Source organism: Chelonia mydas, chromosome 3 (genome assembly GCF_015237465.2).
Source record: "Chelonia mydas isolate rCheMyd1 chromosome 3, rCheMyd1.pri.v2, whole genome shotgun sequence".
NCBI classification, from domain to species: domain Eukaryota; kingdom Metazoa; phylum Chordata; order Testudines; family Cheloniidae; genus Chelonia; species Chelonia mydas.
In genome coordinates, this window is record NC_057851.1 from 66,937,829 (window position 1) to 66,962,109 (window position 24,281).

Sequence of the window (24,281 nt, forward strand, 5' to 3'; positions counted from 1 at the left end):
TTTCAAAGGTTATGTAAGAGAATTGGGCTTGTGTTCTAATTATGGCATTGTCTATTCTCATGTTAATGTATGAAGTGTCATGATGAGATTATACCCTTTGACATTTCAGTCCTCCTCCCAGTTATATTATGAAAAAATTCTTGCACTGATTATGGAGAAATGGTCTGGATACTTAAGGGTGTGATTGGGCTTCTCAGAAAACTAATCTTGAAACTGCAAAACTTATACTACTTTACCTTAAACCTCTGAATTGTAGTTCCTGAATAAAAAGAAAAAAATGTTTTGAAAATTTGGAGGCAGTTGGCTAAACTGTGATATAAGTATGACTGTTTGGAAAATTGCATGTTCATTTTTATAAAAGTTTCCTAACTTCTGTATGATTCAAAAAATATCTTAAATTAGAAACTCTAAAACTTTCTTTATTTTTTTTTTTTACCTCAACAAGAACTTGTTCCTTGACTGTCTTTGGAAGGGTTGGGATTTGGCATTTTTCATTATATTTAGTTTAAAATATGAGTCCTCTGCATTACATAAAGTTCACAGGGTCCCTGATGGGGACTGGTACTTTACAAAACCAGAGAGAGCTATACTTGCTCTGCCCATACAGCTCTTAAAGGTTGTAAGAAAAGGAATGCATGCAGAGTTGCTGCTTAGCACAGTTTTTGAACTCATCAGAAGTCCCCTTCTGCAGAAGCTTGTTTTGTGACTCCAGATAAGCTCATCTTCATCTCCTAGTGGCTTGGCTCCCTGTACCTCCCTAGCTTACTACTGTTGTACATATATGCACATGTAAGTTTATTCTACTCATGTGAAAGTCAGTGAGCTTTTTCATATCTTTTTTAACACCCAAACTGGGGAAGTTATTTTATACACTCACATAAATAAGCTAACATGATTTTTTTTTTTAAATCTGACAGCTTTTTAGACCAGTTAATATTTTAAAATGAGAATGGTATTGGGAAGAAATGTCATTTTATAAGCTATGTCCTTAACTAAAGAACAGTTTCCAGATACAAATCTTAGAACCGTTAACTTAACCAACTTTTGCAAAATAGTCATCCTCTATAAAGTGAAAACTCCTTTATTTTACAGTTGAAGGCAGAGTATGGAAAATGTCAGCAGCAGATTAAAGAGTTGATGAAGAATTTTAAGGAAATACAGGCACAGGTACTGTGTGCTAAAGGGTATCTTTAAAACTTTTATCAATGAGAATTCAGTTTGCTTTAAATACGCTAATAAGGCATCCGAAGTATATTGCTTTAAGAGATAATAACACAACTAATTAAATATCATATCTTTCTGGTAGGTATCTACTGCAAGAACTTTCCCAGGAATCTTTAAAGCAAAAGACAGTCATTTGTTGCGCTTCTGTAGGATATATTCAAAATGTGACAGTGCCTTTAGTAGATTACTAGATAAACTTGTGTTTCTAAAATTACATACAATAATGTAAGCTAGCCTGTTAGGAACCCTAACTCTATACTTCTAAAAAATTAAAAAATTAAAAAAAGAGAGAGCGAGCTGGATGGCTGCTGCTGGAAAGATGTTCAGTTCTTTTGTTGATATTGTCTATTTAATGTATAATGTGTCAGGGTCTCCACAGCCCTTCAGAGTAGTTAATCCTGAAGATTAGGGAGTTGAAAGCAAAAAATAAAGACCTGATGCTGAACCACCTTCAACTCCCACTGATGGCAGTAAGAGCTGAAAATGCTCAATGCCTCAGAATTTGTTCTTACATAATTGTATTTTGTCATGCTTTACTGAGAACAATCTGATGCCCACTATCAACCCCAGTAGGCCCTGCTGTAGACTAATGTTGCCAGGAGAGAATTGTACAGCTTCCAGGCTAAATTGTACACTTGACACAATGACAGTGAGAGCAACAAATAGTAGAGGGCCTGGAGCAAGGAAGGATGTGGATTACATCAGTACAATTCTATGGGCACTCAGTATAAAACATGGTTACCTCTTGGTGATTATATATAATTTTTTTAATATATCAAAAACACAAAGAACATAAGTAAGAATGAAGACTTTTGACTCGTGTAGAGACCATTCATTCACTGCCTTTTACATAACTATTGCCATACATTTTGTAGTCTGTTTTAATAGGAATGTCTGTTTTTCTAATTGCTATCCTATGTGTCTAATGATGTTTTAGTGCATGTGTGAGGGTAAATATTTGAAGCTAATTCTCCATGCATTTTTTTAAATAGAACTCCATTCTACAAAATGAAAATCAGGCACTTAAAAAGAATATTTCAGCACTTATCAAAACTGCTAGAGTGGAAATTAATCGCAAAGATGAGGAAATTAGTAACCTCCACCAAAGGTACAAGTAGACAAGTCTAATTTATTATTTACTTTTTGTTTGAACATAGGTTTATAGCCTTCGATTAAAAACTTTTTATGCATTTTAAGTGGAAATGAACACATGAAAAATCGCTGTTTAGTAAATAGTTGTCTATAGCTAATCTTAGTCCATTTTTTTTTTCTTTTTTTTGTCAGAAGTGCTGATCTGAACTCTCTGGGTTCTACCCAGAAATCATTGAGAATTTCTTACGGCCTGACCATATGCTTAACCTTATCTTTGGGTCAGGTTTGAACTGGGGACTTTAATCATCCCATTGTATGTGTTTCAATGTAGGCCAGTGGTCTCCAACCTTTTTACACACAAGATCACTTCTTGAATTCAAGATTCAACCCAGGATTTACCCTGCCTGTTCCCTGAGGCCCCGCCCCAGTCTCTCCATTTCCCCCCTCCCTTGTCGCTCACTCTACCCCACCCTCACTCATTTTCACCGGGCTGGGGCTGAGGGGTTTGGCGTGTGGAGGGGGCTCAAGGGCTGAGCTTGGGGTAGGGGATTGTGGTGCAAGCTCTGGGAGGGAGTTTGGGTGCAGGGGTCATATGGTCACACTGCATCTGATCTTATAGAATCCACTAGATGTTTTATGAATTTTACTTTTTATTAGTGTCATTTGTGGTTTATAGATTCAAAATCCTTTAGGGATTGTCACAAATCAGTATAACATTCTCAACTGTGGGGTGTGCATTGGCTGAGTCTGGGGCAGGGGGTTGGGCTGCAGGAGTGAGGGGTGCAAGCTCTGGGAGGGAGTTTGGTGCAGGAGGGTGCTCCTGGCTGCGGCAGAGTGTTGGGGTGCAGGAAAGGGTGAGGGGTGCAGCCTCTGAGAGGGCACCGAGCTGAGGCAGGGGGAGTGCGGTGCAGGAGGGGGGTGCGAGGTGCAGGCTCTGGCCGGGAAGTGCTTACCACAGGCAGCTCCCGGCCCGCAGTGCAGCGCGGCTCAGGCAGGCTGCCTGCCTGCTGCGGCCCCATGCCACTCCCGGAAGTGGCTTCCTGATGGCATGTCTCTGTGACCCCTGGCGGGAGGGGGGCAGCAGGTCTCCACGCACTGCCCATGCCCACAAGCGCCATCCCCGCAGCTCCCATTGGCTGATTCCCAGTTGGGGACCCCCGCTGCACTGCCAGACTTCTAGCGGCCCGGAGATGGCAATCAACTGGCAGAGGCTCCAAGATCGACCAGTCGATCACGATTGACAGGTTGGTGACCACTGATGTAGACTATCTCATCCATATTTTTGTACCAGAGCTAGTCTACTCTAAAAGTCTCAGATTGATAAACCCAATAGATTTTTTTTTTGGATACTTCTTGCTGGCCTTTCTAGCCAGATGTTGAAGAGCTCTACCTCCACTGTTAGTTATGAGGGGGCTGTCTATATTAGCAACTTGTCATACTCTGGCTGTCCTGAGCCAGGGAGTCCAAAGCACAAGTGTGTAGACTAGAAAAGAGCTGACTGTCTGGGTCCTGGACTCTGAGGCTAACCATAAGACTGGGACTCCAGAGAGCTAGGTTACATTCCCAGCTCTGTCACTTACTACCTCTGTGACCTCAGGCAAGTCCCTTAGTTTATTTGTGCCTCAGTTTATCCATCAGTAAAATGGAAATAAAAATTTCCCTACCTTATTAAAGGGTATTGTGAGGATAAAACCATTGTTTGTGAGATAATCAGATGTTGCAGTGCTGGAGGTCATTAGCACCTAAACTGTATGAAGTTCTTTTAGAGATGGTTATCAGAAGTGCTGTGACTGAGATCAAAAAATGTTTTTGTCTTTATTCGTAGTTGTCATGAGGTATTGTCCACATGACTGTATTTGAATAGTATACAGTCTGATAAACACACATTGCCTTGTTCTATTAGTTCTTTCAATTGATGGCTGTGACAAGCTAGCTGTTTTCTTCACAACCATGAGTTCAGCATTCTAGATCTCAACTATTGTTTTCTTTCAAAATCTTTATTTATTTTGAAAAACATTTTCAAACTATACTTCTGTAAGTCCCCAAAAGATAATGAAGCAATTATTAGCTACTTCAGAGGTGTCCATCGTGCACTCTAGGCTACTAGTCAGGTCATAACACACTGTCATCCCCATTTATCTGTCATCCCATTAGGATATGTTGTAGGAAATGACTGGTCAAGGGCTGATTTAGTCAGTGTTATGGGCATTCTTATGGCAATCCCGACAGACAAATTTTGGGCACATATTTCATGACAGACTTCATCACCATTGTGACTGAAATCTCTCTTTATAAGGAAAAGATGCCTTGTTTGAGGCTTTGAAAAAGCTACAAAGTGTTATATTCTTAGATACCGTGGTGATGGGTACAGTACAAGAACCTGAATAGAATACAATATACTGGAACTCAAACAATGAAACCAAGTCTTGGCCCTTATGTCCAAAAACTTATCTATAGCAATGGCAAATTTGTGAAAAAGTAAACATCTCTGGGTCTTAAGAGACAAATCTGTAGAAAAATCAGAACCCTGTATTTCAGTTTTGATGTTTTAAGTCCACACAGTGCCCTAGTGATAAAGAAGAGTTGGCACATTGTGACAATATACAGATTGTTAATCTGTTTAAGCCACTTTACATAGATGTTGAGTGAGAGGGAAATAAAAGGGTTATTAAAAAAAATACTTCGATACCATCAAGTTCACAACAAATGTAAGTACCCATATGCTTTTAACTGTCAGGATACATGCCTTTCAGGGTCTGTTGGTCTTGATGGAAATATTGTTCTCCTTGTATTGTTGCATATGATGCCAGAACATAGGTTTTCCAAAATTAGCATAATCAAAACAAGCTCATACACGTATTCAGCAAAGCCCACAGGATTTTATGCAAATACTGGTGAATGGCCCCAGTGTAGATACTTTCTAGCCAGATCAGGCTACTCCCTATTAGTGTGAAAGAGGACCAGGATTAAAATATCTTGGTGGACGCAGTCACAGTGAACACTTAACAACAGTAGCAAGCTGAACTGGTAAAGGTGAGCTGTTCTGTCTGATCAGATCTAGATTTCAAACCTAATTAACATAATACCTAAATAATACTAAGGATTAGAATTTTTACTTACTTTAAAATGAGTTATTACATAATCTCCAATATGACTTAGTCTCAGCCTAATAAGGACCATAGGTTTTTTAGTGTGTATTAAATTAAGGGCAAAATTAAACATTAGCACTAAATGAAAATCAGGCATACGAAAAAAGGCTTGTTTTGAATACTCTCTCATTTTTATTCCAAGTACAGGGAAATGGCTTTAGGCAATCACAGCAGCAACAAAATTTTATTGACTGGAAAGCATAAGACCAAAAATAGGGACAACCATGTTTTTTCATCCATAGGCAAATTCTATTTTTTGGCTGCTAAGTTGTCAGCAAATAATGTTTCTCTACTTGGGACTGACATGAGTGTCTCTCTCTCTCTCTTTTTTTTTTTTTTTTTTTTGCCCTGTAGTTCCTTACGTGTTTGTTCTTAGTTTTGAAGGTATACTTGGATTCAGTTTAGAAGTTGTAGGTATCAGAGCTATCTCATCCGTGACTCTGAAAACACCTACAAGTATGACTTCTATATGTTATCACTATGCTCTTACTTCGTTTCCTGGATTATGGACTGGCATTCATTTAGAATTAGTCATGAGAGTGTAAGAAACATGGCGTTGTTTTTAACCAGGCCCTTTATGTGGAGTGCCATATGCTGGACCTGGCACAAAAGTGAGTCTTTTCTGTTCTGTGTAGTTTTTGCATGCCCCTCACTATTTGCATAGGCTGTGCTTCTTCCCCCTCCTCCCGCCCCCCCGTGATGACCTTGCAGCAGTTGCACATGGCCTTGATGAGGCTTGATTATCATAATTTACTTGTTTTCTTTTGCGTGCAGCAAGTTCAACACAATAGTTTATTTGCTTATTGGTTTGATCATATTACACCTATTCTTACTGCCTGTCTACATACTGGCAGGTTTGCTGTCTGAGTTAGCGTGGTTGATTTTTATGATTCCGAATGGCATAAGCCCTGATTATATTTGAGACCACCTCTGAGTCTTATGCTGATGGTTATAGCTTTTTCACTGCTTGGCAATGAAACAGTAATTTCAAATAATAAAACTAATATGTAGAATATGCAATTCTGTCTTTCTTGCCTTGTGGTTCCTTGTGCATTTGTTTTTGGGATATTTCACCACAAATCTTTTTTTCAAATGAGTTGCTTTTTGAGGCCAAGTGAATTGATTGTCAGCTTTTGAAATTCTAGGTGTACTTTAAAAATAAAGGTTTTTTTTATTAATGTCATAGTTTTACCCAATTCTTCCTTCAAACTCAGAATTTAGAAAAATAAATACGAAAAACATTCACTGTAAATTGTGAAAGATCAAGCTACATAGACCCTTAAGCTGCAATTCTTACTCTATAGAATTTCACCTATAAAAGCTGCAAACTTAGAAATTTTAAGATAAATGCCTTGTATTGTGAGCTTTGCTGTCCTTTAATCAGTACCACTGAATAACAGTTTAAGAAAGAACCAAGGTGTTCATAGAATTTTAGCTTTAGTTAAATTTATATAAAAAAAAAAAAAACAAACACCAAGACTTAATATGATTCTTCTCTCTGTTTACAACTAGGCTATCAGAATTTCCCAGTCATCGAAATAACTACGCTAGAACGTATCTTCCAGGATCAACTAACACAAGGTGCTCCAAGATACCTAAAACAAAAGATCCTAAATTCAGAGCTGCTTCTTTAGTAGACAATACAAAGACAGATCATAGATTGAAAACTGACTGTTCCAAAGATATACATCACAGTTATTCATCTCACAATATGGAGGATGGAAAATCACACACAGAAAGAAGAAACTCTCCATATTTACTCAGATATCCTCCTGAAGAGCTTTGTAATGACAGTTCTCGTATCTGTTTCCAAAACTTTGACTACTACTCCAATAAGGGTAACAGGAAGGAAAGAGAAATGAAAAATGGTGAGCAGTATAGCAGGGCTAATGACAACAGGTACAAAAGAGATACATACCAGAGCACTGGCAATAGTACAGATAGTGAACAGGGAAACACAGACTCTCATCAAAAGTTGCAAATATATTCAGAAAAATCTGGTAAAAGTGAGCTGCAGCAAGAAAGTAAGAGCAAAATGCTGAAATGTAGCCCATCTGTGGAAAATAGAACTGATAGGTGCATTTCTACCTGGGAGAAACAAACAACCATTAAGGAGAGATCACAAACAGTTGAATCTCAAGGTGATGAAAAGGTTGAAAGGTCACAATACATAAACAAACAGGACCTTGAAACACATGATAAAGATGAGAGGAATTTTGAACAGAAAAACAAATCAACTGAAAAGCAACAAGAACAACCAAGAAGGTCTTGCCGAGTGAATAGTCCACATTCAAAGAATGAAACTGCAAGGAGCCCACACAAATCACATAAGTTCCCCATGGAAGACTGTAGAAGAGGAACAGATGGAGATTGCAAGAGGGATGGGGGAGCAAATGATCATAGTTCCCGAGAGACAAGATCTTCACCTTCCACTTCCAGCAACAGAGAGCACAAACATACACGCTCCAAGGAAAGTAGCAGCAGATATGAATGGGAAACTGCATATTCAAAATCAGAGAGACACAGAACTGAAGAAAAAAGGAAAAGAGAGAGAGAAAACCAGGAAGAAAGTAGGCATCCTAGAAATGAAAGAAAAGTAACAAAAGAAATTACACACCAGACTACAAAAGAATCCAAGAATACAGATGCTACAAAAAATGAGAGAAACAAATCATCTAAACCAGAAGAAACACCCAGAGTAGCAGATGGTTTAAAAGAGCACAAAGCTGGAAAGGCTAAAGATGATAAAAATGGAACAAAAAAGAAAGATCTAAAACTAAGCTTTATGGAAAAGCTAAATTTAACTCTTTCTCCTGCTAAAACACAGCCTCTCTGTCAAAATAATGGAATTGAAACAGATTCCAAAAAAGCCAGTAGTGAAGGTAGTACAGAGACCCCAGGGCATACAGAAATGTTAACACCTGCCCAACCTATTAGTATTGGTTCAGTAGAGCAAATCCAGGTTCCAGTTCAAACAGACTTGGAACCAAAGACACCTGTTTCTGAAATGAAAAGGAAAACTGAAAATGAAGCTTTGGCAGAAACTCTAGACCTACTGCAGCCTGCAGCTTTGACAGAAACAGTGGATGCACTGCAACCTGAACTGACTAATGATAACACTGTGTCCCTTCCTGAGGCTGGACAAGAGATGGAAGAGGCAGACACAACATGCAGAGTTTCTGAGTTAGCAAGCCCTATGAATCATGAAGCTCGGAACATTGATTATGATGACTTGGAGACCATTAGTTCTGATGATTTTGAGTCCCATAATGTCACAGATGATATTAGACAAATGAAGTCAGACTCATTAATGCAAGTGGTAGATACCAATGATGGTGCATCTGGAGAAAGTTTTCAGTATCCTGCCAAGGAAAACAGTGTTTCGAAAACTGTACCTTACAAGGAGGGCGTGACTACATCTGAGCCAACTGACAGGGATATACCAGCTGATGGAGGCATACCAGTAGTTGATGAAAACACTTGTAATTTGGAGCAAAACTTGCCAGAACCAGAAATCAGTATAGTAACATCTTCTCATAGTGATAAAATAGATCCTAGAACTAAAGCAAGAGAAACTAACCCAGTTCCTGCTGATGATGACAATTCAATATTAAGCATTGATCTCAATCACTTGAGGTACATTCCAAAGGTTATCAGCCCACTGAATAGTCCAATGCGACCCTTGGCTAAAGTACTTAGGATGGAGAGCCCTTGCAAAGGACTTGTGAAGAGTTATAACAAAGGTATTCATCTATATTTTATCCTAGTTTTGTTTTCTATTTTAGATATCTCTCCAAAATATGCATTAGTGCAGGGGTGGCCAGCCTGTGGCTCTTCAGTAGTTAATATGCGGCTTCTTGTATAGGCAGTGACTCCTGGGCTGGAGCTATAGGCACCAACTTTCCAATGTGTCGGGGGTGCTCACTGCTCAACCCCTGGCTCTGCCACAGGCCCTGCCCCCACTCCACCCTCTCCTGAGCCTGCCATGCCCTTGCTCCTCTCCCCTTTTCCCCAGAGCCTCCTGAACGCCAGGAAACAGCTGATTGGGGGGGGAGGGGGAGGTCCTGATCCGTCGGGCTGCCAGTGGGTGGGAGGCCCTGTGAGTGGTGGGGGAGCTTATGGGGGGCTGCTGATGTATTACTGTGGCTCTTTGGCAATGTACATTGGTAAATTCTCAGGCTCAGGTTAGCCACCCCTGCATTAGTGGGAAGTAAAGATGATTGTCTTTTTGAGATTTTTAAACCCAGAGAATGGCTTTGTCTATGCCATTGCTTTCTCTTTCATATTCCCCTTTGTATGCACGCTTTATAGTGGGGAATCTATGATTGCCTGATTGCAGTGGGCAGTTGGACTTCAGTGTTTATGATTCACGCACAATACATTGGAGTTAAGGAGTGAAGGAATTTGTATTAACCTTATGCAAAATAAACACACAACATTGCGATTTTAAAAACATAGTCATTAAAGGGATGGACAGACCAATGAAGGGATCTCATGTAAGCATCTGTTATGTTAGTTTATACATTCAATTAGGATTGATTCATGAAAATTCATTTTCTACAATCCATTGACAATCATAACTTTGATCCATAATGAATGCATAAACTCTTCCAACATATACAGCAATAATCTTATTTGTTGGCTTCTATATACCTGTTTTTCAAAAGGATTTAAACCCTATCTTACATAGAAAAATTGATAGTAACCCAAACTATTGAGACCTCCAAAATATTTTGCACTTCTGTGGCAAACGATCTCACTGCTCTACAAACATTAGTGAATTAAGCTTTCCAACATCCGAGTAGAGTAGAAAGTAGAAGTGGCTAGGTCTGATTGAAAGTTTTCCATCAACATTGTTTTTTAACAGAAGATTGGGGTTTTGTTTAAATGAATTGTTTTGCAAAAAGTGTTTGGTTTTCTGTGGAAAATTTAGATTTTTATTGAATTACACAATGCTCACAAACCAAAATATTTAATAAATTATTATGAAATGCTGCTGCAGTGTCTCATGGGAGTTGCAGTTCTGGTGCCTCAAGCTCCCGTTCTCTTTTGAGCTAGGATCTGCAGCTGGACTTTATCTCCCATGATGCACCTTGGCTTCTCTCCAAGAAAGGAGACTGGTGCATTATGGGAGATGTACTCCCATTCTCCTCTACAGACTGACCTTTCTGGTAGGACAAGGCACCACAGCGGCATTTCAGCAGAAAACCAAAATATTAAAATTCTTGCCTAAAATTTAAAATTTTCCATTGGGGTGGGGGAATATGCACACGCTTTCTGATCACCTCTAGTGATATCCCTAGTTACAGATGGGAGACTGGGATCAAAGGGGGCAAATTTTTAAAGGTACTGAGGGGCTTAAAGAGGCAGGTCAATGCCTAACTCCAGTGATTGCAATGGAAGTCAGGTGCCTAGATGCTTTTTGAAAACCCCACTAGATGTCTGTCTCCTCTTTAGGTGCCTATATATCTTAAAAAATTTGGCCCTAAATGACTTGTCTGTGGGAAAGATGGGAATTGGAGCTGAATCTCCGAAATTCCAGGGGTGTGCGTTAGCCACCAAACTATTCTTCCCCTCAGTTAAATGAATTTGAATGTCTAAATATGTTTTACAAATATGAGACAGTCAGGATGAAAGTAGCAGAAAATTTCACATACAAATAATCATTAGAGTGTACCATAAATTGACAGAAGAGCTGTCCTATCAAGTACACGTGAGATACAATAACATGAAAAGTTAGGGAAAAGTCAGTAACCCTGTTTCTGAATTTCCTGACTCCTGTGTAGTTAAATCTCAACTTTCACTTTCCATTACTATAATGGGGGATTTAATGGAGCTTTTAGTGTATTCACTGAGGAGAAATGGGAGAGGGTGAAGAGTTTAAATCCTTTATACAAGTGTAGTAAAGTATGTGAAAATCATTACTTTCTGCAAAACTCAGTGTACTGGTGGAACTCTGCCTATCACACTTGACCAGCAATTCTTAAATCTTTTCATCTGAACAGCCATTCATAAATTTGCAAACGTGATATTTAACATAACAGCAAATATAGCTGATACTAGTTGATAAGAAAATAGAAATAGGGGACCTGAGGAGATTAGACCCCAAGTAGATAAATGCCAAATGAAGGATTATCATTCTATAGCACATCCCTAGAGTCGTTTATAAAAAAAAAAAAAAAAAAAGTATCCACCTGGTCCAGGACTTGAGCTGCCATATTTCAAACTATATGTATTAGTACAGGGGTGGGCAAACTTTTTGGCCCGACGGCCACATTGGGGTTGCAAAACTGTACGGAGCGCCAGGTAGGGAAAGCTGTGCCTCCCCCAAACAGTTTGGCCCCCACCCCCTGACTGCCCCCCTCAGAACCCTCAACCCATCCAACCCCCCCTGCTCCTTGTCCCCTAACCGCCCCTGGGACCCCACCCCCTATCCAACCTCCCCTGCTCCCTGTCCCCTGACAGGCCCTCCGGGACTCCCACTCCCAACCCTCCCTGTTCCCTGACTGCCCCCCCTTCCAGAACCTCCACCCCATCCAACCACCCTCTGCTCCCTGACTGTCCCCCGGGACCTCCCACCCCCTTACCATGCTGCTCAGAGCAGCAGGAGCATGCCGCCAGGCCAGAGCCAGCTGCGCTCCCTGGAAGGAGCGGCAGGCCACTAAGAGGGAGGGGCTGGGAGCAAGCCTCCCCGGCTGGGAGCTCAGGGGCTGGGCAGGACAGTTCCATGGGCTGTAGTTTGCCCACCTCTGTACTAGTACCTTTCCCAGACCTGAAGAAGAGCTCTGTGTAAACTCGTCTCTTTCACCAACAGAAGTTGGTCCAATAAAAGATGTTACAGTACCCCACCAACCATGTTTCTCTAATATCACAGGACCAGCACGTTTATAGCAACACTGCACATACCTCAAAGTAGTAATTTTTATCTTTAAGTTAGACTCTCTAATAGTAATAGCCATTTCATCTGTTTTTGACAGGCAAGAAGTTATAGTCTCCCTTAGTCCTGAAATTCAGTACTCCTCTCTATTATAACTCCTGCTTAGGTGTCCCAGGATACACTTTATGCATATGCTGCTGCTTTAGTTTGTTAAAAGTTTGGTTAGGTAGAAAGTTCAGGAGTTTATGCATAAAGAAAGCTGAAAAACATTGTTTAATAACAGTAAAAGTTGCAAAACTTGTAGAAGGTAATTAATTGTTATGTAACTGTCAAATATCTTTGTCTCCATTCCTTTCCAAAAATCATTAATGGAATAACAGTTTTACTGCTCTGGAAGCTATAGAAAATGAATGTCCAAGAACACTGACTTCAAAGAGGTGGCCACAGGAGAATGTTTGTTTGTGGAAAGCAATTATTTTGAATTCATATTTTCTCTTGTTTTTGACACAAAATGTTGTGAGATGTCAGTGAGAAAAAGGATATTTAATACCTATGTAATTAAAAATATAAAAATTTAATAAATATGGGTGCCCAACAAACAAACCCAAACAGCTACTAATCTTAATCAAATAGTATTTACCACTTAATTACACATATGTAGATGATTTTTTATTTTTTTTTTATAATGGGGAGCCAAAATTTGTCTCTAATAGCTTGATAGTGCACTATCTCTAACCAGATGCCTTTTAAAAAAAACTCCCAATGGATTGGTTTTACAATAAGGTATTAAAAATTGAAAGATCAAACAATTGGTAAACTTGATTGTGAGGGGGAAAAATAAGTAATTTTTGAGAAAGCAGTATAAAAAAAAAAATCCTGACCTTTCCCCTTGTCTCCCACATTTCTGTAATTCAAACAGCTAAAGTAAATGCTTGTTTATCAAAAATTAATAGGAGGAACAGTCTCTTGTGCTGTAGCGTTTGGTTTAACCTCTGGACTAATCTTTATCTTAAAGTTATCCGCAACTGAAATTAACTTATTGTGTCTGTAGTGCTTAGTGTGATGGGACCCAACCCTTACTTAGTAGATTCATAGATTTTTAAATACTGAAAGGACAGTTACATCCCTTTTGGTGGCCCTGATTCAGAGAAATGAATGCCAAAGTAAATAAGTGATTTATGTTACATATTTTGACCTTATTATGAAACCAGTAAAGGAAAACCAGAATTCAGGTGTAAATCTTGTTACGCTTTGTGGTTTCATAGTTGGACTCTAAAGACACAGCCTTGCACAATATTAGCATAACAAATAACTTTATTTGTGTAAAGAGTAAAATAGTGAAAATTGTCAAGTATTTTATTTTTCTTCAACCAAAAAATTTTCAGTGCCGATCATAATATTTTCACCAAACAAAACTTGCATAATCCATATTTGTTTATAAAGACTGAAAAAATCCCACTGACATCAATGGGAGCAGAATGAGGTACTTATTTTTTATCTTTAATCTGCTTTCTCAGTGTTGTTCATAGCTACCAGAGTTTAAGATCAAATATACTGAGTAGAAGCTGACAATTCTAAGCTGACAATTCTAAACAGTTAAGCACCCAGTTCTAATAAAAGGTAAACCACTGAGTCTTCTGGGTTTTTCCTAAAATGTTTGCTCTGTGTGGAATTTGTGTGTTATAGATGCTTAACAAACTATTCTCTCTTTATAGATTTAACTCCTGAAAGCACAGTCGCCTGTCCCTCAAAGACTCTGTCAAATGAAGTAAATAAAGAAAATCAAAAGCCAGTTTGCTCACCTGACAAACACTTAGAGATGGAGTCCCAGCTGAGCATATCCTCTGATGAATTAGAAGAAGGAGAAATTGTAAGTGATGATGAAAAATCCAAATCAGAAAGAAACTCTGAGAATAGTAAAATATCAAGGGGAAGAGCTTCTCCTGAAACACACAATTTGAGCAGCAGTCCACATAACCAAATGAATAAAACTGCATCTTGCAATGAAGATAGTGGAAAATTAGTTTACATAAAAGTAAATGCAAACAAAAGTAGAGAAAAACATAAAACTGGAGCTACCCGATCGTCAAAGGAAAGAAAGAAAAATAAAACTGTGAGCATTGCTTGCCTTGAAAAAATAGTTCAAATTATTCTTGAACCTTCTACAGTACAAGAAATTATGCAGATGTTAAAAGCTATACGAAAACAGATAAGGAAAAATTATATGAAGTTCAAGATGCATTTCCCAGTTCAGCATTTTCACAGAATTATAGAATCAGCCATTTTGAATTTTACGTCATTGATAAAGTACCTAAACTTTTCCAAGATGTCTAAATTAGGCGAGACTTTAAAACTGACTCTCTGTGAAACTATAGAGTCTAAACTTAGGCATGTTAAAAAGAATGCAACAGTGGAACAACTTTTTGAACAACAGCTGTCAGATATGAAAAAACAGTTATGGAAATTTGTGGATGAACGGCTTGATTACTTATTTGAAAAAATAAAGAGAATTTTAGTAAAACTGTGTGATTTAGTAAGCATCAGAAATGAGAGTGATGAAGGAAAGCTTGAAATTGTAACTACACAAAAACAGAAATGCACAACAGGTCATAAAAACGATGTACAGAAATCCAGGAAAAAGTCCCTAAAAGTAAAATCTCAAAAGTCTGAAGAATATGTCCTTCCTAAACCAGTGGTAAGTTATCAACCATTTAACAAGTGTCACCATGACAAAAATAAAACAGCTGCACCAAAAAATGTGATTACAAAATGTCTAAATTCCATTGATAATACAAGGAACTCCCAAACCCAAGTGCTGCCCTCTAAGGAAAATAATTTACAAGGCACCCTAACTCCACTGAAAAGTGCAAGATATGAAAAGGAAGGGTTTCACATGGTCAGAGATGCTCACAAGTCTGATTTTAATTATGAACTTCTCACAGAACAGCAAACTTCTAGCCTCACATTTAACCTAGTGAGTGATGCACAAATGGGTGAAATATTCAAAAGTTTGTTACAAGGCTCTGATCTTTTAGAAAAAAGCATCAGCAGCATTGATACAGATCAGTGGGAGTTCAGGACACCAGAAAAACAGATCCTGGAAAGTCAGAAATGCAGAAATAATCCTGCTTCTGTTATAGAAGAGGCAGTTCCAATAGCGTCCTGTGTGAAATCTAGACCAGGAGAGGGTATTAATTGGCCTGCAGTTTCACCTGAAAGGGCCTCATCTTTATCATCTAGACTTCAGATGCCAGTTGATCCAGATGTTTTGGATGAAAGCTGTATGTTTGAAGTTCCCCCAAGTGCAGCTTCCAGCAAAGATGATGAATGCAGTTTACAAAGGAATAAGTCATTTGTTTCTTCTATACTCCTTGAAGATCTAGCAGTTTCTTTAACTATTCCATCACCTTTGAAATCGGATGCTCATCTGAGCTTTCTGAAACCTGAAAACACATCCGGCTCAACTCCTGAGGGAGTTCTTAGTGCACATTACAGTGAAGATGCTCTTCTTGAAGAAGAGGATGCCACTGAACAAGACATTCATTTGGCTTTAGAATCTGATAACTCAAGCAGCAGATCAAGTTGTTCTTCATGGACAAGTCGGCCTATTGTTCCTGGTTTCCCTTGTGACCCCAGCTTACCAATGCAAGCAGTAATAATGGAGAAATCCAATGATCACTTCATTGTTAAGATAAGGCGTGCAGTGCCATCTACATCACCGACCCTTGATCAGACTACCCTGGTAGAGGAGTCACTGGTATCCTTAACCAAGAAAGAAAAGGAAGAAATAATATCTGCCAAAATAAGAAAAGATAATCAGGCTGCTACAGGCACGACTGTTGAAGAAAATGATTCTAAGAGCAATATGAATGCCATTGATTCCACTGATGAGCTGTGTAATGTCAGTGTTAGACAAGAACAAGCTCATGATTTGCTTGAGCCTCTTAAGGAGCCCCATAGTGCCACTGGAAAAGACGAAGCTCCTAACTTGTATAAGCCCTTTTCAGAAACATCAAACAAAAATAGCCATGGTAGTGAAAACACAAGTGAAGACTTTAAGCTGTCTCAGATGGATGAATTGAAAGTGCCTGAAAACAAGAAAGAAATATCTAACACTTCAGTAGAAAGTCCTGTTAAAGCTGAAGTTGCTTTTCCTTCTGAATGCAGTGTTGATGCATATATAGATTTGACAGAAGATATTGTCAATGAAAGTGAAGTAGATTTATGTAATCTTGCAATGGAATCTACTTTAAAAGTTACAGAACAGGAAATTCATACAGGAAACTTAAATAAAGGTGATACAAAGGAAGAACCATTAGAGTGCAGTGTCAATGCATATATCGATTTAACAGAAGAGCTTTCCAGTGAGATTAAAGCAGATGAGTGCAACTCTAAAACAAAATCCACTTTAAATGTTGATTTGGGATGCCAGACAAGTCTTGATAAAACTAGCAAAAAGAGAAAAAAGGAGTCTGTAACAGACAATTTCAAGTCAAAAAAAACAAAAAAGGAAACTGAATCAGCTAGTGAAAGAAATAATAAAAGTAGTAAGAAGTCTGAGGAAAAAGGTTTAGCTCTCAAAAGATCATCTTCCAGTAAGAGGACTGAATTGCCCGAGAATAAAGATCCTTCAACTTCCTCCACATTGCAACGTAGTCTATATGCCAAAAACATCATTAAAAAGAAAGGAGAAGTAGTTGTTTCTTGGACAAGGTAAGAGTATTGACAGTATACTATTTTGGTGGGGGATGGGGTCAGGGGACATGTTTGAAGTATGGGGTTAAAAATTAATTTAGTTGGTGACTGAAGTTCCATATATCTACAGAATAAACACAGTAATGGCCACAGCAGTGCAAGCCTCCCCATTTGCTGCTATAAGTTGAGCCTCCCTCAGCCTTGTTCAGAAAAGACCTCCTAGATTGTGAGAGTGATCTAGTCTCCATATCCATTTAGTTCTTGATCTCTTTTCTGGGGGTGCCACTTAATGGCGCTAGTGGTTGTGTGGGTTTTTTTTTTTTTTTAAACCATATTGACATCTGTTCACTGGAAACAAGTCTGAGACATTAACTCATTTCACAATCCACTGAACAGCTATTGGAAGATAGTGTTTTTCAGTCACTTTATGTGGGTTGGAGTCAGACAGGTGTGCTAATGGAGAAAGGTTTCAGATCTCATAATTTCTGATTTATCTAGCCTCCCAGCAGTGATTTTTCTTTTTTTAAAATGTCTGGAATTAGATGAAATTCAGTGTTGAGCAAATGAAATTCACTGTTGATAAATGCAAAGTAGGGCATATTAGAAACCACAATCCCAACTATACATAAAAATGATGGAGTCTAAATTAGCTGGTACCACTCAAGAAAGATCTTGGAGCCATTATGGATAGTTCTCTGAAAATATCCTATCAATGTGTAGCAGCAGTCAAAAAAGCTAACAATGTTAAGAACCATTAGGAAAGGGATAGATAATGCCTTTATATAAATCCATGGTATGCACACACCTTCAATATTGCGTGCAGTTCTGGTCACCACATCTCAAAAAAGATATAGTAGAAATGAAAAAGGTACAGTGAACTGCAACAAAAATGATTAAGGGTGTGGAACAGCTTCCATATGAGGAGAGATTAAAAACACCAGGATTGTTCACCTTGGAAAGGAGACAACGATATGATGGTCTATAAAATCAGGAATGGTGTGGAGAAAGTGAATAAGAAAGTGTTATTTACTCCTCATAACAAAAGGTCAGCCCATGAAATTAATAGGCAGCAAGCTTAAAACAAACAAAAGGAAATACCATCTCACACAACACACACACAATCTATGGAACTCATTGCCAGGGGATATTGTTAAGGCCAAAGGTATAGATATGTTCATGGAGGATAGGTCCATCGATGGCTATTAACCAGGATGGTCAGGGATGCAACCTGGTGCTCTGAGTGTCCCTAAACATCTGACTGCCAGATGCTGGAACTGGACAGCAGGAGATGGCTCACTTGATAATTGTCCTTTTCTGTTTGTTCCCTTCGAAGCATCTCAGAGAGACAAGTTAGGTCAGGTAATATCTTTTATTATTGGACCAACTTCTGTTGGTGAGAGTGACAAGCTTTTGAGCCACACAGAGCTCTTCTTCAGGTCTGGGTTTGTGTAGCTTGAAATTTTCTCTCACCAACAGAAGTTGGTCCAAAAAAGAGATTACCCACCTTGCATCTCTAATATCTGGGTATTGACACAGATGCAGCTGCACTGCATACAACTTTGAAGCATCTGACAGTGGCCACTATCAAAAGACAGTATACTGGGATAGATGGACCATTAGTCTGACCAAATATTGCCCTTTTTATGTTCTTATATAACACTCCTAAATTTTTAACATGAAACCTTTTGACCTAACCATATGTTTTTATTTTGAAGTTTTCATTGATTTCTTCAGAAAGTTAATTGTTCCTACAAAAGTGTGATTTTTAAATCTAATACATCATAACTGTTGCTAGAAACAAGCAAATCAGTTAAGATATTGAGAGTGCGCTACAATTTCTGACTTATGAAATCTGTTCTAATTCAAATGCCTGAAGTTTTCTCCTCCTGCTGAACTACCTCCTAAAGGATAATGAAGAGTTCATTTTAAATAGCTAGTCATCACATAAGTTTAATTTTATATACTTTGAGCTCTTGTGGAATTTCTAAATAACATACTTTGCACTTATTGGTGTATATAGCACATTTCATCCAAAGATTTCACAAACAAATGACTCCTCTTAGCCACTTTGTGAAGGTGGTATATATGCCCATTTTACAGATGGCTACACTGAGGCACAAAGAGGTTATGAGCTGTCCAAAGGTCACATAGTGAATCAATGGCAAATTTGGGAATAGAATCCTAACTCTTTTCTGCTTTGATCACTAAGCTTCTATGTAGATAATAGGAGTGTGGAGAAATGCAATAACTGGTACTCTTAAGAGTAGCGTGTTTGTTTGACGTTTTGAGTCTGGAACATTCAGAACTTCAAAATCTGGGATCTCTGAGTTTTGCACAAATGGTAGAACACTAGAGGTTAACATGGTAGTACAGTGCCCTATGAAATGAGAAGACCATGGTTTTGAATGCTGTCGACCTAAGTTCTAGGTCTCTAGGCTGAGTAAACTTGATTGCCCTTTTTATTGTACAAATATAGGGGGAGAGTGAGAATCTTTTATTCCAAAAATTTAGTCTGCCTTTATATCTACATTAACATGTGCTTGTATGCAACAACACTGCTGATAGCTTTACATCAGTAAAAGGAAATGCCTGCCATCAGTTTCATATCACTGTTTTAATGTTTCATAGTTTGGGAATAGTGGGATTTTGTGTGTCAAAGTAATGTTTAAAAATTAAATTAATCTTGGAATTTTTTCTTAGAAATGATGACCGAGAAATTCTATTGGCGTGTCAAAAAAATGGACCATCAGGAAAAACATTTGTTTCCATAGCTGCCAGCCTAAACAAAAGCCCAGATCAGGTATGTATATTTATTCTAGTTGGACAAGCTACTGTATTGTTACATTTCTGATTCCATAGTCCTGGAACAATATTTTTCTTCAAAGCACTTAAGGACAGAGATGTTAGGCTTCACAAATTAGGAATTATTATTGTTCTTGCACATGTAGCTGGGGATTGGAAGAAGGGGAAATCTCTGACTCTCTTGGGTTTTATTATTTTGAATTATAAGCATTCGTCTTTTGTATGTCTCAAGTCCTTAGGCAGGAATACTATGTTGGAAAATAAAGTAGTACTGGACTCCAGCTGTTTTGAATCTCAGTAATTATGATGGAGAATGAAGATTTCAATCACTGAAAGTGTAAAGTGGAGCAGAAGACCCATTTGCTGTCACATTCCTAAATCCTTTGGGTACTTTTGAAAAATCTCCCCCTAAAATTCACAGAATTAACGAGGAGTTGAGAGAGACAGTCAGATTTACATCTAGAAATTCTAATATTGGTGGATTAATCTGAACTGGTAGATGTTGAAATCCAGAGTGCTAATAATGTGTGGTGTTTTGTTTTTTCTCCCCTTAGGTTTCAGAAAGATTCAAGCAGTTAATGAAGTTGTTCAAAAAGTCAAAGTGCAAGTAGCTATTAAGCAAGTTGCTGCTGTGGTACAGGGTTTTGCTGTTGTCAGCAATGACTGACTACTCCAAGTACACACTTATGGATACTATGGGAAGTACCCAAGTCAGAACACCTAGTTCAGTAAACTGGTGTACTGTCATTATTAGCCCACTCTTCTCCATGTAGTTGACACATACTTCATCTTGGCTCCAATAGCAACAAGCATTCATTCTTATAGCCTCTCAATAGTATGTCAGCCATATGTGGGGAAAACAAAAGCCAAACAAAACCAGCAGGCTGAATGAAGGAAGAAAATTCCTGTACCATAGAACAGTGTGAATTCAAAACTGTGGAGACTCAGTTGTTAGTTAAACTTGTTACATAACTGAGGAAACCTGCTCAGTCAAATGAAACTAGTGAAGCCTGTTAAAGGTGCTGTAAACAGACTTTGTGTGACAATGTGAAACATGGGTTTTATAAACCTAAATAATTGCCTGGAGTCCAACTGCTAGGAAATCTTGGGTGTGTAAAACATCAAAATACTGTTTTAGTTGGTTTTGGGTTTTTTTTCCAATGTGACTTTAAAATACAGTTCTTAATAGGAATAATCCTGAAGTCAGTTGTTCTAGTAGCTGGATTATCACATAATGACATAGTTGATCCTTTCCTACTGCATGAATTGCTAACAGTGGAATTCATGTTGGGGGGGAAAATCAGACATTGTGTCAAGGAGTTAAACTAGTCATTAATTCAATGGCCAGTTTTTCAGATGACTGCTTACCTTCTGAGATTGACTGCTGTGGAGTATTCCTTTATTAAGGGGTATTTTGAAGGTGAAAAAGTGGCTGTTTGGATTCTGTTTCAAAAAGCCTTGTCTGTTAAAAGTTGAACAGCTGAATTTTTCTTTCAGAAGAAATGTTTAAGTAATACAAATTTACAAAAAGTTCATGTCATTTTGCCAAAAGTTTATCCTCTCTAACGTGCATCTTAGAAATAGCCATTTATTTAAATAGCATCCTTCAATATGTGTAGGGTTTTGGCACTAAAATTTAATATGCATTAATCACATTAATTTAAATGGTTTAGAAACATGGACTTCTTTGTAATTGCCTTGTAAAAGGCAATATCATATTTATTGCCAGAGGGAAAATCCTTTCCTAAACAGCCACTGAAAGCCTACGTCCATTTAATATACTTGGGCAGCATCATGTCAATGTTCAAAAGTTTCCTTGCATAAGATGTCTAAGTGCATGTGTTTAACTCTTTAAAATCTTAGAAATTGTTATCTTTAAATATTAGTATACTCTCTTTAAAATACACATTACCATTTTATCATAGATTTCTAATAAGTTTACAGATGCCTGTTTGGTCACAGTCTGCTAATTATGCACTGGACAAATTTGTAATTTGAATAAATAGATGTCAGGGTTCAGGACCAGATTCTGTGGTCTTTACTGCATCAAAACAAATTGAAATTACCTGGACTTTTGCCTGAATAAGAACCTCACCCTGGTTTACTAACTTCAGTTTAGTGCTACAGTTTAGGTTGGCTTACATTTTTCCAAAAGCCAATGAACCCTTATTATACCATCAGCATGTCATATGTTATTCCCCTGCCACATACATCCTAAGAGGAACAGGAACAAACATATTAGAACTAGAAGCCCAATAGACTGTTGGATTGATTATTCCTTGACAATTGTGCTGTTATGTTTTCTGTTTTGCAAATATTACTTATGGAGTCATGACTGTTACATTGCCGGAAAGTATGTAACCTATGTGTTAGATAGCAGCACCCTATATAATGTTAAAGTAGTGAATTATTTAAACATAGGTTGTGGCTTGCAATTGGCAGTTTTCCATCTTATACATCAGGGATTGGCAACCTTTGGCACGCGGCCCATCAGGGAAATCCGCTGGCGGGCCGGGATGGTTTGTTTACCTGCAGTGTCCGTACGTTAGGCTGATCGCAGCTCCCACTGGCTGCAGTCCCCCGTTCCAGGCCAATGGGGGCTGCAGGAAGCCAAGGGATGTGCTGGCTGCTGCTTCCGCAAGCCCCCAACGGCCTGGAATGGCAAACCACGGCCAGTGGGAGCTGCGATCAGCCGAACGTGTGGACGCTGCAGGTAAACAAACCGTCCCAGCCCCACCAGTGGATTTCCCTGACTGGCCGTGTGCCAAAGGTTCCTGATCCCTCTTAGAGATACTTGCTGCTAAAACTTGATTGCTTTTAATGATCAAAGTCTGTCCTAAGGCACACAAGGCTGCTCCCAGTGATTTCAGTGAGAGTTTTTGTATGCGTATCCATATTTGGCCCTAAAAATTATTTGTGCCAATTGTTAAAACTATAAGTAAACTGATTAACAAGCCTATTCTCTGTATATTCAGTTTGCAGAGTTGCATTTGCTTGCTCTTCTGGAATAATTAGAAATTACTGCTGGGGCATGGTTTAAAAAAAAAATTCTCTTTATAGAACAAAATGTGTACAGTATCAAAGGCACTAAAGAAAAGCTAATGGCTTTCAGTGCTTGACCTTCCTCTTCCCCCTCACAAAGGCAAGCAATAAATATTATTATAAAGCACACTTGGCCCCTCTTTCTGTTGCTCTACATTCATAACTAAAAAATTATTGGTTTAGTTCTGACTTGAATTCCTTTTTTTGTAAATTGTTAAACTATTTTTTTAAATGTTGCCTATTGTAAGTATGTGTACAGGTTCCCATATGGCTATGTAAAATATCTTATGTATATATGTGTATATATAGCTTTGTTTAGCCAAAGATTTTTAACTATGTAAAACTCCAAGTTTATTTTGTATAAACTATTAGTTTGCTTACTATAAGAGCAATGCAAAAAATAATAAAACTTTGTAAAGTTCACACTTACATTCTTGTTGATCAAATGTTGGCTTGAAGTATTTTGTACCATTGTTTGTAATTTATTTCTTCATTAAGAATTTTGATACCATATATGCAAACTGTACTGTATATAAACCTACAGTCTAACTTGTAAAACCTCATGTAAATGAAAACAACTTCTCTGAATAACTATTGGTTAATGGTGTGGCAACTGCAACTGCTATGCAGCAGCATTAAAGCTGCTTCTATAAATAATGAGGATGTTGGGAAAGTTCTTCTCTTTCCTCCACGTGAACAATAAACATGAAAGTGCTTAGCCAGCACTCTGGTTACTTGAATTATGTATTGGCTTATTTTGAAGTGAACTATTAATGTATTAAACATTTATGTGTCTACAAAATGAATAGATGGGAAACTGGACCCTCCTTAAAAACAAACTCAAGTGTTTCTTAAAATATTTGAGAATTATATAGTTTCCCCTCCCTCTTTCCAAAGTGTGTGTGTTGCTGCTGTGAGATTAACATCTAGACTTAGTACCACGAGGAAGATGGTTTTCCATGGAAAGCAGATAATCTAGTAACTTCCCTCCCTCCTCTCCAAAAAAAAAAAAAAAAATCTTAACCTGACTTGCTATTTAGGAGTAAATCTTTCCATCAGGTAGGAGCATGGAGACACAAGCCACCTCATATAGACAGAGCTGAACCATTCTGTTGGGTAGAAACGAATACATTTAGTTGGCAATAGCATTAAGGAGTTTTCCAAATCAGAAATTCCACTTGTAGGCATGGTCTCTGGGTAGGTTGCCCATACTGAAGCCCTTGTCCTCTAAGAGAGGTCTACATTGCAATTAAATGCCTGTCAGCCTACTCAGCTCAGTCACATGGGTCTTGGGCTAAGGAGCTGTTTAACTGTGGTGTAGATGCTCAGGCTGAAGGGACCTTCTCCCCTTGGGTCCTAGTCAGTGAACACAGGCCAGCTGCCGGTGTTGAATTGCAGTG

General features: G+C 38.4%; 1 protein-coding gene across 2 annotated transcripts in view; it reads left to right on the forward strand.

Annotated features, from left to right (window-relative positions):
- The window catches only part of CASP8AP2 (caspase 8 associated protein 2), a 30,091-nt gene extending 6,470 nt beyond the window's left edge, over positions 1-23,621 (forward strand). For both annotated transcript variants that reach the window (XM_027825488.3, XM_027825487.3), the window contains exons 5-10: positions 1,093-1,167; positions 2,217-2,332; positions 6,978-9,208; positions 14,058-17,055; positions 19,738-19,837; positions 20,394-23,621. In XM_027825488.3, the coding sequence (XP_027681289.2) occupies positions 1,093-1,167; positions 2,217-2,332; positions 6,978-9,208; positions 14,058-17,055; positions 19,738-19,837; positions 20,394-20,450 (5,577 nt within the window). In that variant the 3' untranslated portion in view covers positions 20,451-23,621. The remainder of the gene's footprint in view (positions 1-1,092; positions 1,168-2,216; positions 2,333-6,977; positions 9,209-14,057; positions 17,056-19,737; positions 19,838-20,393) is intronic.
- The last annotated feature ends 660 nt before the right edge of the window (positions 23,622-24,281 follow it).